The sequence below is a fragment of the Prunus dulcis genome, chromosome 3 (assembly GCF_902201215.1).
Source record: "Prunus dulcis chromosome 3, ALMONDv2, whole genome shotgun sequence".
NCBI lineage: Eukaryota > Viridiplantae > Streptophyta > Magnoliopsida > Rosales > Rosaceae > Prunus > Prunus dulcis.
The window spans coordinates 24,017,902-24,032,200 of record NC_047652.1 but is presented as its reverse complement, the minus strand read 5'-3'; the positions used below and the strand labels follow the sequence as shown (position 1 = coordinate 24,032,200).

Below are 14,299 nucleotides of genomic sequence, written 5' to 3'. Positions count from 1 at the left end.
ATGGACATGTGTCAAGTATTGAAAAAGATGATAATGGTACAATTTGAAAGTTAAAGTTGTGAGCAAAAATACTCTCAACGTTCAAATACTCTTAGTAATATGTTATTCAAATGATTAAGATCATTTACTCTCCCGACTCCTACATTTAGGATATTCAACTTCCCCGTTCTTGAATATATGAACTTATAATTTATTTTATATTGATCTTTTTTTTAGTGGACCATTTGTACATGTTACAAAACGTCTATTACACTACTCAATCTCTTTCCAATATCACGTTTGTACGTTCCTTCAACCTCTAGCTACCCAAATTTCATACAAATTTTTGCGACAAAAGTCGTCTAAGGGAAGAGAGAAGAGACATGCAAGCCTTGGTGCCTCTCTCTTTGTCAATATCCATTATTGAAGTCATTTTCGCAATTGCGATGATTAAAAAGCCCTTCTTGTCCTATTTATTTTTATATTTTCCCTTTTTTTATTTCATGAAACCATTTTTCCCTAGATTTTTCCCCATTTGTTATTCTCGTCCAACCAATAACCAATCCCAAATTCATCACCAAGGAAGAGTGAAAATATTAATTTAAAAGGGAAATCAAATAACAAGAACACAATTCCAACCTCCTTGTTCTCAGCTGGGCCGGCCCAAGGAAGGTGGGACCTGGATAAACTCAACATTTGTCTCCTATACTCCCTCAGGGCATTAGCTACTAACATACAGTTAAAGTAGGTACAGAAGATGACAAAATTATGCCCCTAGAAAACAGCTATGCATAGTACAGAGGAGATGAAATGGAGGTAGTCAATCACTACCTACAAACACAAAGCCAATCGTTTTGGGTTTTGTCCCTCTAATTCTCTTCCCCTTTCTTGCAAAAATCTGGGCCAACAGACAAATCCCCCCTCCCCACGTTCCGGCAATAAGTAGAGAGTAAAAAATAGTTTCTGCTCTTTCTCTATACCATACCAACTCCCACCTAGGTTCTAGGCTCTATCTACCAATAGCTTCATGCATGAGAGCAAAATTGAATTTCCTCATTTCAAAAAGAGTCAAACGGCTGATTAGTCTACTTTAATATCATAGCTAGTGAGAGAATTTAATCATCCTTTGGGGCTTTAATTTGGCTGATTAGTCTATATATATATATTTTGTCACTCTACGTTACATTATTAGTATTTGGTACAAGGAAATTAATCATCGTAATGATGATGAATTCTCTTTGTGGGAGTATGGGGTCTATTAAGAGTGAAATCTCATGCACCTCCGATCTCAAACCACCGTCTCCGAACGAATCGACAACCATGTCCATTTCCATGTCCGAATCTAAGAAAACCACAACTCCTCCATCCTCTGAGATGGAGCAGAGCAGCCTAACCCCGCCCAGCCTCAACTTTCCAACACTCAAGTTCGAGTTAGACGGTGATGTTGAAGTCCAATCACCCGACCATTCCATATGGGAGTCTTTATTCTCAGAACAGTTTGATACCGACTTCATGGTCTTATCGCCAGTCCCAAACAACATGCCTGATTCACCCCAGCCAGGCTCTTCCTTATCAGCTGCTCATAATAATTACAATTACAACTATGCTCAGTCCATGCAGGGCCAGAGCCTCTCAGGTTGCTCTCCTCCTCGGTTTTCGCCTCATCTTGGAGCCTTCAGCAGCACCCACAACCCCAAAGGGAAGGGACTGAGCCCTCTCCGGAGGGTCTTCAACTCCCCTGTCAATCAATATATGCAGCCAGCTGATCAGAACATGCAGTCAATGCCTCCTGCATCTATTGAAGACTTCTTGGATGACTATCAAAGAGACAGCTTCATAGCAGCCTACCAAAATCCAACAACCACAACAACAACATCATCATCGAAGATGTCTGGAACCTCATCGCAGTCTTATAATCCTCATGACATGCCAACATCTTCAACAGTTCCAGCTGCCCCCTTGGACTGCCTGCCAATGCAGAATTCTTCAAGGTTTAGCCGATCCGTGAGTGAAACGTCGTTGGTTACGGCAGGTAATTCTCAAATGACCCAAGAGAGCAGGGCCAGTGCGTATCAGCAGATGGGCTCAAATTGTGGCGCACCACTATCACAGCAACTGCAACAAGAACGCCAGCAAGAGAAGCAACAACAACAACAGCCGTTGATGCATCCCATAAAACACCAACTCCATCACAACTTTAATTACATGGCCCCTAATCTTCCTATGGCTCCTGAACAGGTATATTTCTATAAACTTCCACGTCATCAACTTATTAATTTTTTCTGCTTCCAAACTCTTCAAATTAATTGACCCATCAAAAAATATCTCTATGTTTATGTATATGCAGCAGGAACAAGATAGTGGGCTCCAACTGGTTCACCTCCTTCTGGCTTGTGCGGAGGCAGTTGCAAAAGAAGACTTCATGTTAGCCAGAAGGTATCTCCACCACCTCAACAGAGTGGTGACGCCTCTCGGCGACTCCATGCAACGTGTCGCTTCCTGCTTCACGGAAGCCCTAAGCGCCCGCCTCGCCGCCACTCTAACAACCAACCCAGCTGCCTCCGCCCCTAAACCCTTCTCCCCTTTCCCTCCCAACTCCCTCGAAATCCTCAAAATCTATCAGATCGTCTACCAAGCCTGCCCCTATATTAAATTCGCCCACTTCACCGCCAACCAAGCCATTTTTGAGGCCTTCGAGTCCGAAGAACGTGTCCACGTCATCGACCTCGATATCCTTCAAGGATATCAGTGGCCGGCTTTCATGCAAGCCTTAGCAGCCCGCCCCGGCGGAGCTCCGTTTCTGCGGATAACCGGGGTGGGCCCCTGTATAGAGGCTGTGAAAGAGACGGGCCGTTGTTTGACCGAATTAGCCCTCTCTCTTCATGTCCCGTTTGAATTTCACGCAGTCGGGGAACAACTCGAAGATCTCAAGCCACACATGTTCAACCGAAGGATCGGCGAAGCCCTGGCCGTGAACACTGTGAACCGACTCCACCGAGTTCCGGGCAATTATCTTGGGAACGTCTTAGCAATGATCCGTGACCAAGCACCCAATATCGTGACTTTGGTCGAACAGGAAGCGAGCCATAACGGGCCCTACTTTTTGGGGAGGTTTCTTGAGGCTCTGCATTATTATTCAGCCATTTTCGACTCGCTGGACGCGACGTTTCCGCCTGACTCAGCGCAGAGGGCGAAGGTGGAGCAGTACATATTTGCACAGGAAATCAGGAACATTGTGGCGTGTGAAGGGGTGGAGAGGACGGAGAGGCATGAGAGATTGGAGAAGTGGAGGAAGGTGATGGAGAGCAAGGGGTTTAAGAGCGTGGCGCTGAGTGCAAACGCGGTGACTCAGTCTAAGATATTGCTGGGTTTGTATTCCTGTGATGGGTATAGGATGACGGAGGACAAAGGTTGCTTGCTCTTGGGGTGGCAGGACAGGTGTATAATGGCTGCTTCTGCATGGAGATGCTAAACTTGCTCATGATCTCATTCAACTTGTTTTTGCTTTTACGTACACGTACGTGCCTGCTTCATTGAAGTTTTCTTTTCTGTTTTTTTTTTCTTTTTCTAATCAGATATTTGTTTTTTTGGTTTATATTATTTGTTTTTGTTTAAGATCTAGAAAGTATGAATAATGGTTTCATTCTCTTTCTTGATCGATACAGGGCTCTGATTTTCGTCCAGCATTCTGTCGTAACCACTGGACCCTGAGATCTGATAATAAACAATTGGTGTGTTGGTGGTAAGTAAGATGATTGGGAGGGATTTTATTATGGAAAATGCTAAGCTTATCATATTTTTCATATCATATTGTGCACTACCTCTCTAATAGAAGTGAGTCCCATTGTAATTTGTTACGACGCTGATATCTAATTTGTTACTACAAGGTATAAAGAATGCAATTTAAAATCAATTATCCATAACTGATTCACTATATCAGGCGGGTAATCTGTTTCTTACTACATCATCATGGGTTTGACATTTCAAATACTAATTTGTAACAGTCAAACAAACAAAGGACATGCCACGTATTTAAAATGCGAGGCTAAAATAGTACTTTTTCTGTTTTCTTTTTTAATCCTCCCTCTTCCCCTGTCCAAACAGGGAGAGAAGGCCAAGTTTATTCCGTTATACGTTGTTTCCCTGTTGAATTTGATTCAAAATTAGTGTTGTGCTTTTGCTTTTATCCTTGCTTGCGTTGCCTCAACAGTCAACACCTTTATCATTATTGTACCATTTTGGCATGAATTTTAGTATAAACAGAGGCACCAACTATCAACAATTCAATTCCATAAGCTTCGTATAAATAATTTCTTAAAATAGATACTAAGCTACCAAAATACATCAAGCACCCATTTTATATAGAAAAACGCAAATACTTCACTAATATTCACTGTTACACAGGATTTCCCTCCAACAACACATGTGACAATGGGGGATTGGACTGTTGTACAAATTATTTTCCCTCCAGTTACTCATTTCCACGTTCCAGCAGACCCCAGGAACCCCAACGCAGCCTCACTCACAGTCTTCACCATGCTCACCCAGACTTACTCTTTTACAATATCGAACATGAACACATATTCTTTCTTGGGGCCTCATCAACTTTCTTTTCTGTTCATGAAAACAAACAAAACAAATAGTCAGCAGTTGCAGTTGATGTGCAGTTGATGGATGTTTTTATTTCGAAACTCAGTCTTCAACATAGAATTAATCACAGTTGCAATATACTAGACTTCAAGCACCTTCATAATATATAAAACAAAATGGAACCAGAAGTTTTATTCACGCTGCTTAGCGACAATGACAATCACCTACAAGGGTACCCCAAGGTGCCCATGATTGCCCAAAAAAGAATTAGCAATAAGAGGTAAATGACACTCCAACTATTCTTTGGTGGTGTTAAGGACAACAATAGTCCACTTGAAGTTCACGGTATTGAACGAGACAAAAATTAGGCAGTGTCCCTCCTCACCAGTAACAAACCAGCCGTGAACAGGGCAAAACATATTGGCTGCTAGCCTAATTGGTAATCATAAGAAATCTAACCTAACAGGCATAAACATATATACAAAGCACCAATTTCACAGAAAGAGAGCTATTACATAAAACAATTTAGGATGAAAACTACCTGTTTTTGCTTTTGTTACAGAAGGCTGAACAACAACATGCATGGTGATAATTCCTCTTGGAAGCTCTCCAAATGGTGCTCTACACTGACCAACAGTCTTGTTGTTTTCCAAAATCTTCCCAGCATTTATCAATTTTATGTCGTTGGCTCCTTTTGGTGCAATTTTTTTATCTAAGACCACAACACTTTAATTTTAGAGAACGGAAAATGGTAAGAAGAATGAAGTTAAGAAGCGCAAGAAAATAATAAAATTAAGAAAAAAAAGGCCACATAAGACAATAGGACAGTGAAAGCCATAATTAATGTAGCAGAATTAGGAACGCCTTAACATCATACAGATACGCATACAGTAATTTCAATTCATAAAGATTTGCACATACTATGATATCACACATATTGTCTAAAAACACGATATTTTAGAGATTTGTCCTTGTTGATGTGGTACAGGCATTGACTGAGGACATAGTCTAAATAGATCCTTGATCCCAACTCCTATAATTATCACAAAAGAAACACTGCCTTCATAAGCATGAAGACCAAGAGAAGTTACACAATGCAGACACTGTCTGTCAGACTAATGATTCAGCCCCAACAGATGTCATGTAAAAAATCCTATAAAAATGGTTTTCACAAGCACCGTAATCTGGGTCCACCAATTAGAAGTGGTGTTTTACTGCTCAAATACCCCCTACTTTAACTATACTACTACTAGGTCCTTCTGTGCAACCAGATAGCACATCTAGATCACAGCTCATATTCTTGGAATGTTTACCAAGGTTGCGAACCACATAACTATTTAAGAAGGTAAGCCTACTTGTCAAAAAAGAAACCTCATTGGTCCACAAGAAACAAAAAATCAGCTTTACAATACTCATTTCCTATTCTTCAGACAATGGTATTTATGTCACCATTAAGCTTTCTCAACCATATGCAAACTCTCACTTCCCACACACCTCAAACATCAAGCAAGTGGAACTTTGTTAGCCGAATTCCAAAGCTTGAACATAGATTTTCCATGTTGAATATGAATACTTAATTTAAATAAATTCTATGTACCAGAACTACACAAATATGCAACAACTGAAACAAAGTTCAAATCAGAAACAACAGCAAAAATTGGGTTCAAAGTCGAAATTATAATTTTCTATCTCAACATGAGAACATGTTAAGATTCATTCTGTGGGAGTTGGGTTGCTTGGAGTCAGGGAACAAGATTGAAACAAGACTGGTTTTTTCATAAATTCCAAACCCCTTTCCCCCACCAAATGAGAAACGCAGCATGAGAATGTAAAATCCAACAGATGCATCAACAAGAACTATCCAAATGAAATTTGTGCACGCTGTTTTTATTGATAAAGGGGACAAATTCGACAAACATTACATCCATCAAAGTGGCATCCCTCTATTAACAGAGTACGTCAGGAGTCGGAAAAAAAAATAAAAATAAAAAAATGTGCAAAATCATCAAATGCGAAGTGGAAGTGTCTGACCTTTCGGCCACTCAGCCACGATTCTCTCCTTGAGCATTGCCACTGTGGATGCGGGTGAGTAGCGGAACGGACCAATATCCGATCCGTCATAGAGACGGAACTTAAGCTCAACCAGGTCCTCCTCCGGCATTGGAAAGTTGAAACCTTCCGCCAATTGAACCAGTCAACCAAACGTTTCCCCAGAACCTTTCTTCAGGCAAAGAAATCCCACAACACCTCTTCCCCAGTCAAAAACTCTGTTTGGCTCCTGACCACCAAAGGAATTTACCACAATTCAATTCGTTATCCCAAATAATTAGCTATTTTGTTCACTGCATTGCCTCCGGATGAATTTTCATTTACAGGAAGAAAGAAAATGAAAAAGTTGTCGGACATAATTCATAAACAAATAAAGAAGATAAAAGCGCGTATAAATTAAAAGTACGATGAAATAATCCGCAATTATGGGAGTAATAATAAAACATACCGGAGAGAAGATAGGGATTGAGCAAAAGGAAGAGCTTTTGCGAGTGTGCTTAGGGTTTTGGCGAGAAGAAACCCTAGACCTGATCTTGCCTCTTTCAGCTATTCTTACACAGAAATAGACAATTTTAAATTACATATGATGATGCTTTTGATTCAGGAACAATCGCTTTCTTTTTCTAATTTTCTTGGGACGAAGAGAGAAAAAGTGAGATTTCGATTTCGAATCGTGTCAGTAAATAGTATAGACTGGAGAGAGAGAGAGAGCAAGAAATGATATCTCTGTGGTTTTTTTTGTCAGTAAAATTGACCATGTAAGAAGAAGAGAATCTGGATCCTCTATACCATGGGATACTTGTACTTGAAACTTGTAGGCAATGGGAAGAATATCATTGGGGGTTGGCTGTTAGGTGGCGCAGAGTGATTGGGTCGTGTAGAGTAGGAACTTGGAGTAGCAAGGGTGCCTCTCTTTCTGTGTCGTTCACATTGACCAGAATTTAGAAGGAGATCTGAACGCGTGGGTGAGACACGGAGACCGTGATAAATGCTTTGATTAAAATCAGAGAGATGCCACTGCCATTGCCGTTGCCGTTTGGCATGCCACGCAAATTTAGCTGCGGCCCGGTCAAAGTTCACTACCATTGCTAATTGCTAAGCTACTTCTCTCACACCGTATACACGACAGTTTTTATGGACTTCTACAAAAATTAGTATATGCAACCAATTTATATGTTTCTATCAAAAACCAAAAAAATCAATTTATATAGGTATGGGTTTTTTGGATATTCAAATATATGAGTACTTAAAAGAGTTATTTATATTAACACTTCTTGAAGGTTGAAGATTTTTCATAAAACTCTTTGAGATTTCAAAAATTACACGAACACCCTTTGAGATTTAAAATTGTTTTCACAAAATCCTTTTTCGTTGATTGTTCATGATTTTATTGAAAAAACAAAACCTTATTCAAATGACAAAATTAACCTCAATGAATGTATAAGCAATTTAATTTCAAAGACTAACTTTGTCATTTGGATATTATTATTTTTACAATTTTTGGAAGAAAAATCAACAAAAATGGGTATTGTGAAAACAATTTAAAAACTCAGGGAGTGTTTGTGTAGTTTCTGAAATCTCATGAGATTTTGTGAAAAACTCAAAAACTTCAAAGGATGTTAGTGTAAATAAATCACATATTAGTTATTTATAAATAAAAAAAAAAGGTTTGTATAATAATGAAAATTCATATTCCTCTTTGGTTTGTTTGTATTATAATTTTATAAAGGTTAATTGGAAAAAATGGAATAGCTTGGGCCGGCAAGTCTTATACAAAAGCTATATATAACCAGGCCAGGCCCTCCGGAAAGTAGTGTGAGTTAACTTGGCCCACAAATGTTTTGGGCTTAAAGCCGGCTAAGTAGCAAGCATGCATAATCTTGATTCATTTACAATATCTAACCATCTATAGCCCAGTGCAGTGTGCCGACCTTCAGAATTAAAAATTTACTTTTGTTCCTTTATATATTTTACATTCAGATTTTAAAGGAGGTTCGATTTTTATCCAACCCAGGAAGTGGGTACTTAATATAGGATGAAGGGGTAGATTTCATTCTACCAATCCTAATTCCTACAAGCAGATGCTCCGGGTAGGGCATATCCTTTTAAAAGTAAATAAATAAACGATAGTCTAAATTAAAAGAGGAGGGGAGTTTCTCACACACATACTACTAAAGTGTTATTGAGATTCGAATTTAAGACCATCAACCTGCAAATCAAGACTTATTTTTTACTAAGCTAGACCTGGTTGGCCGAATATGACATCCCTTTTAAAACATTGATAATGGCGTACGCCCACAGTCCAACTTCATGCTAAGTTAACCCAAATAATTCCCAAACTAGGAAGTTGAAGGCCCCCACCCCCCCCCCGCCCCTCCCTACATACTAGAACCCACATAGCATGTGTTTAGGGCTAGCCCGTCCAAAACATATCCCCCAGAATCTCAAGAAAATGCCATGTGGACCTTCCTTGAAGTCTTGTAATGTCCCAGCGCAGGTTGCGTAGACCGTTTTGGTCGTGGACGGGATAAATTTATGAGTGACGTGGCTGCAAGGGGCTAAGGCTACAAGTCGAGATCGGTCTGGGACCCACTCATATAACAGAAGGAAAAGACTTGAGCCTACCATCAGTCATCACCGTTGAAAAGTTTGCCGATCTAATGAGTTGGCCAGTCAAAGCTTGATCATGGACCGTCAATATCTGAGTGGCTGCCACAGTGAAGTTGGGACCCAACCCACAGTAAAGGTTGGGGACTAAACTGGCGAATTTTCCGGCGCAAAACGAAGAGTGAGAGGGGGAGAGATGGAATTGCAAATGTGAAAAATCAAAGGAAAATGGGTGAATTGCTCGAATTGCTCATGAGTCATGACCCAGCACCATGGCACTTTTTTAGGCTTTAGTTTTTAGCACCACTTTAACTGGAGATGGGGAAAGGGACAGTGACGAAACGGCACCAGTATGTTCTGTTTAGAAACGACGCCGTACGTCTGGACTGGATCCCACACTGAAACATTTGCTGTTGCATCTTTTCTTTATGCTAGTATATGGATATATTTTGCCGGCCTGGCCTTTCTTTTCTTCCTAAGCTTGAAATTAGTATTACTTCAAAATTAAGCAAAGAGGCAGAAGGCTGAAAACTAAACATACTCATGTACATTAATGGCAAATTAGAAGCCTTAAAATGTAACATTGCTAAGGAGCTGCTGTGCTTAGTGGAAATAACTTAATGCAAAACAGAGACACAGATTACAAGATTAGAGATTAAAGTAAGAAATTAACTCTCTTTTTTTTTCTTTTTTCTTTTTTGTATACAGAGGAGGGAGCCATTACATTACATATCTCTCTGAACACTCACAGTAAAAGCATGAAGACAATCCAACACACCCATATGAAACTAAGAAAACAAAACCCAAAGAGAAATGAAGTAGCTAGCTAGTGAGTGAGACATTAGTGATTAGTGTGTCCAAAATGGAGCTAGGGGGGACTCACAAAAGCAACTCCTCTTCCTCTGCCCTGCTGCTGGTCATCAATTAGGTACTTTTTTGCTATGTAATTAGGTCCTAGTCAATTTCTTCCTCTTCTTCTCTCTTTCTTAAAAATGAACAAAAAACTAGTATTTGAAGAAAGAAGAGAATCCATTTTCAGAGCCAGAGAGCCCCAGCCTCTTTGAGAAGAGGAACCAGAGTGCCATTGATGTGAGAGGCCATGACTCTGTCCATAGCACCCACAAGCTTTCCACCAATGAAGACCACAGGAACAGCAGAGGAGGTGCCCAAGAGCCTCATCAGGGCCCTCTCCAAGTCCTTGCCTCTCGGGTCTTCATCCAGCTCGTACACAGTTGGGTTGACGCCCATGCCACAAAACAGCCTCTTGATGGCATGGCACATGCAGCAGCTGCTCACGCTGAATATCACCACAGCGTTCTCTGAGGCCATCCTCTCTATGCGCTCCAGTGGGTCGCCGCCCATGCTACTTCTCGTGGGCATATAGGAGCCCCATGATTCTGTCTGGTACTGCATTGTGGTCAAAATCAAATATTAAAGAACAGAGTTGGGTTTTTTTTGGTAAAGAAACAGGGCTTGGCTAACTTATAACCAGTGTTTGAAATTGAGACAAGTACTGATGAGTGAGGAGCGAGATTGGTGAGGAATGGAGGAGGAGAGGGTTGGTATTTATAGAGCGTTTAAGTTGTCAAGTCTCTATGCCTATGGCCTATTGGTTCAACTTTGAATTTTTTTATTATATTTTATTTGATGGGTAGTCTTGGAATAAACATAAAAGTAGTGGTCTAATATTGTAGTCGTCAGCGCATGCAGGAGAGAAATAGATGGAGATCTTTTCCTCATGGTATAATGAAAACATGAGACAAAGGTGTGGGACTCGAAGTCTTGTGTTCAATTTCTCATTTTTTGAATATAGTTTATATGCATGAAATTTATTTAATTTATTTAATATAAATAATATTTAAGGTTGAAAAATTAATTTAAACTTCGAATACAAGAATAAATACTTTAAAATGAGATTTCTAGATCAATTAAATAATATATGGAATTAATGGGGCGTAGGAAAAGCTTTATAGAGAGGACATGAGACATAAAGCTCAGCTGCTCAGGCTTTTTCAGAAGAGAGTTTGGGTAATAGACGGCTATGTCCGTCCTTGTTGTCGGCCCTACCTATCCCCTACTGCGCGATCAATTTAATTATCAATTAAAAAAAGCAAGAACGTGCCCATCACAAACCGTTGTTCCTTCTCTTGACGTAACCCTTCATGCGCATTTTTGGATTCTTAGTTTCATCCCTAAAAACCCTTTGGGCTTTACTCTCTCTCTCTCTCTCTCTCTCTCTCTCTCTCTGTGTAGCTACTACACTACCACTATCTTATTAGCTATTTCACTAACGGAATTGGTTTAAAATGTTATTTTGAGGATATAAAAAATCATGCTGTCGTTCCTTTTGGACAATTGCCTCAAAATGGTTTTTTTAAGACATTTTATATTGAGATGAGAGATAATATACTAAATGTGACACATGTGTTATACTAGGACTCGAACTCAAGATCTTACTCAGATGAACGATTACTTTAAACCACTATATTAATAATTCCATTGATGCCTCAAAATGGTTTAATTGATTTGGATTAGATGGAATTTTGTAGTGGACCCCATCCTAGCTATTTTACTCACTAAATATGGGCTTGGCTGCTTAAGGACTTAAGATAGATGAATATTCTCAACATCCATGATTTTCTATATCTTCCAGTATATTTTGGATTTGGACGGTTCTTTTTCTTTTTCCTTGTTATCGAAAATAAATTATTCCATATGTCCAAAAACAAAAATGTATATTATCTACTTCTTGTTCTATTTTACATGTGGGGGGATGGGGATGGGGATTCATTACTAGTTATTATTATATATTAAGTATAATTTGTATATGATAGCTTATCTGTTTGAGTACATCTTTTTCAGTTAAGAGATACCTGCTGCTGCTAATTGTTCTCCAGAATGTTTTTATATTGAATATCTTATTTATCTCCCATCCCATCGATGTATGGATAAAGGAAAATTTCAATTTTACATTGGTTTGGGAAAAAGGAGACTGTGATACGTACATTCTATTTCTGAATATAAAGTTACAAGCAGAAATTAACAGGTCAAAATGCATATATCAATCTTGTGCTAACTAAAGTTAAGAGAATATTAGAAGGGATAATGAGATCAAGTGCCTTGGCTTTTAATTTGTAATGAATAAAATGATGTAGCTGCAGCAGGTGGGGCACATGCATGCTTGGCTCCATGGCTCACAGCACGCATGCTTAGACATGTATGCAGCATGTCCTCTGTGCGCGGCAGTAACTTTTTCATTATTCAGGGTTTCATATATAAAGCATTTCCTGATCAATTGCCAGTACTAATTGATAAATATTAAAGATATATAAGGGTAGACCAAAGCAAACCCAGAGAGGGAGAGAGAGAGAGAGTAAAATAAAAGCAAGTGATGGAGTCCGTACATGCAGAGATGTTCCTTTTAACAGGAAAAAAAAAGAAGGGTTTTGTGCTTTTGGCCTATTGGGGTCTCTGGCTTTTGGCAGACGGAAGAGATGGTGCAGTGCAGGCACTGAGGCAATTAAGGGTATGTCTTGGGCGAGAAGGGAAGGAAGGATGCCCTAATAAAAGCGAGAGGCCTGGGCGAAGAAAAAGAAATTGATATTATTCGATTGTGCTTGTCACTTTTCACCTTCTTTAATTAATTTTCTGCCTCTTATTTGACGAACATATAATCTCCAATTTAATTATATATGATCCAAAAAGTAAGCCCGTGAATCTCCTTTTTGATGAACACGTACCGTGTACGTACGTGTTTTAGTTTTTTTAGATGAGACTTTATAGTTGGGCAGACAGTTGATCAGGATCAGGCCTGGTATTAATATATAGCTATTTCCGTCCATATATTTTCATTTTGAAATCATGCATGTATGTGTAATAATGTGTATGTATGGCCAAAGCTCAAACCCAATGGTTTGAACAGACAAACGAAAGAACCCAGATCAGAATAGAATCATGGCCGTGGGAGGATTGTGATGTATGCAGTATTCAAAGCTGAAGAGATCCGACAGTGGGGGTGTAGTGTAGGAGCTTAGTGTACTTTTGATTCTTGGGAATCTCTGTGTTTTCTTTTCAGTGGAGAGAGAACATCAATCAAGAAAGAAAGAAAATTAAAACCCATTAATTTCAATCGTACAAAGTTTTGCATTGGGCAGCAGAACAGGGAGGGAGGGAGGGATAAAGGTGTTGGAGTGAGCGAGCGTGATCAAATCCTTAGCTGTTGAATTGTCGCAATGTACGTAATGTTTATCTTCTTCTGTATCAGATCAGATATGAGTTTTTTGCCATTTAGAGTGGAACAACCAGAGAGAACAATACGGGAGTGCTTAGAGTAGCCCAAATGAGGTGTGGGTGTGTCCATTTATAAGTTTATCTGTCTGAAGCTGCTGTGGCACGTAATTATGGAAAAGCTTCTCTTCTTTTTTTTGGTCATAATGGAAAAGCTTCTTTATATGCTTCAGCAACTCGTACCAATTAATTGTCCCTGCTCCAGTAATATTCGTGTAGTTGAGTTTCTTTATGCTAAAGTTGTAGCGATCAGAGTTGATAATCTATTTCTATATCATGGTTGCTGATGTAAATATTTGTATTACCCCAAGAACAAAGTTGCTGATCTAATTAAGCACGTGAGATTATAATAATTTGGGATAAATTCAAAAGTTATAAGAATAGTTGGATGTAATCCTCCTATATTATGTCTAATTCCTTTTTTAGGAGGCTTACTAAAAATTATTTTTTCATTTGTTCCCTTTAGGATGCAGTGGAACAATTTTCCACAGGGCAAGTGTTTTGGATCCATCTTGATATATATATCCCCAGTTTAAGGGTGTTGCTTCAAACTTAAAAAGAGAAACATCAATGGAGGATGTCATGTCACGCTTGTTTGAAGTCCCTGGAATTATATCAGCTGGTTGGTGGTAAACAAATTTAAACACGAACACTGTTATAATAATTAGGGATGAACAGAGTCTATGGACCCCTGGGCAGGGCAGGGCAGGGGCAGCATGAAGAAGAAACTTTGATGGAAAATTAGGTGAGAGCATGCAACTGTTGGACCAAACATTTGGTTTGTTTG

General features: G+C 39.3%; 3 protein-coding genes across 3 annotated transcripts; 1 reads left to right on the top strand and 2 right to left on the bottom strand.

The window, feature by feature from the left end:
• Positions 1 to 1,203: 1,203 nt before the first annotated feature.
• On the top strand, positions 1,204 to 3,828 carry LOC117622332 (GRAS family protein RAM1-like). The gene is made up of 3 exons (XM_034352981.1): positions 1,204 to 2,217; positions 2,330 to 3,496; positions 3,645 to 3,828. Exons 1-2 carry the CDS (start codon positions 1,204 to 1,206, stop codon positions 3,449 to 3,451), a joined length of 2,136 nt encoding a protein of 711 aa, XP_034208872.1. The 3' UTR covers positions 3,452 to 3,496; positions 3,645 to 3,828.
• Positions 3,829 to 4,252: 424 nt separating this feature from the next.
• Positions 4,253 to 7,567, bottom strand: LOC117622337 (membrane-anchored ubiquitin-fold protein 4). Its single transcript, XM_034352987.1, has 4 exons — positions 7,067 to 7,567; positions 6,601 to 6,847; positions 5,111 to 5,281; positions 4,253 to 4,593 (listed from the first exon to the last, which is right to left on the bottom strand). Exons 2-4 carry the CDS (start codon positions 6,728 to 6,730, stop codon positions 4,538 to 4,540), a joined length of 357 nt encoding a protein of 118 aa, XP_034208878.1. The 5' UTR covers positions 6,731 to 6,847; positions 7,067 to 7,567; the 3' UTR covers positions 4,253 to 4,537.
• A 2,275-nt stretch (positions 7,568 to 9,842) lies between these two features.
• Positions 9,843 to 10,774, bottom strand: LOC117622336 (glutaredoxin-C5-like). The gene has a single exon (XM_034352986.1). It carries the CDS (start codon positions 10,636 to 10,638, stop codon positions 10,261 to 10,263), a length of 378 nt encoding a protein of 125 aa, XP_034208877.1. The 5' UTR covers positions 10,639 to 10,774; the 3' UTR covers positions 9,843 to 10,260.
• Positions 10,775 to 14,299: the final 3,525 nt, after the last annotated feature.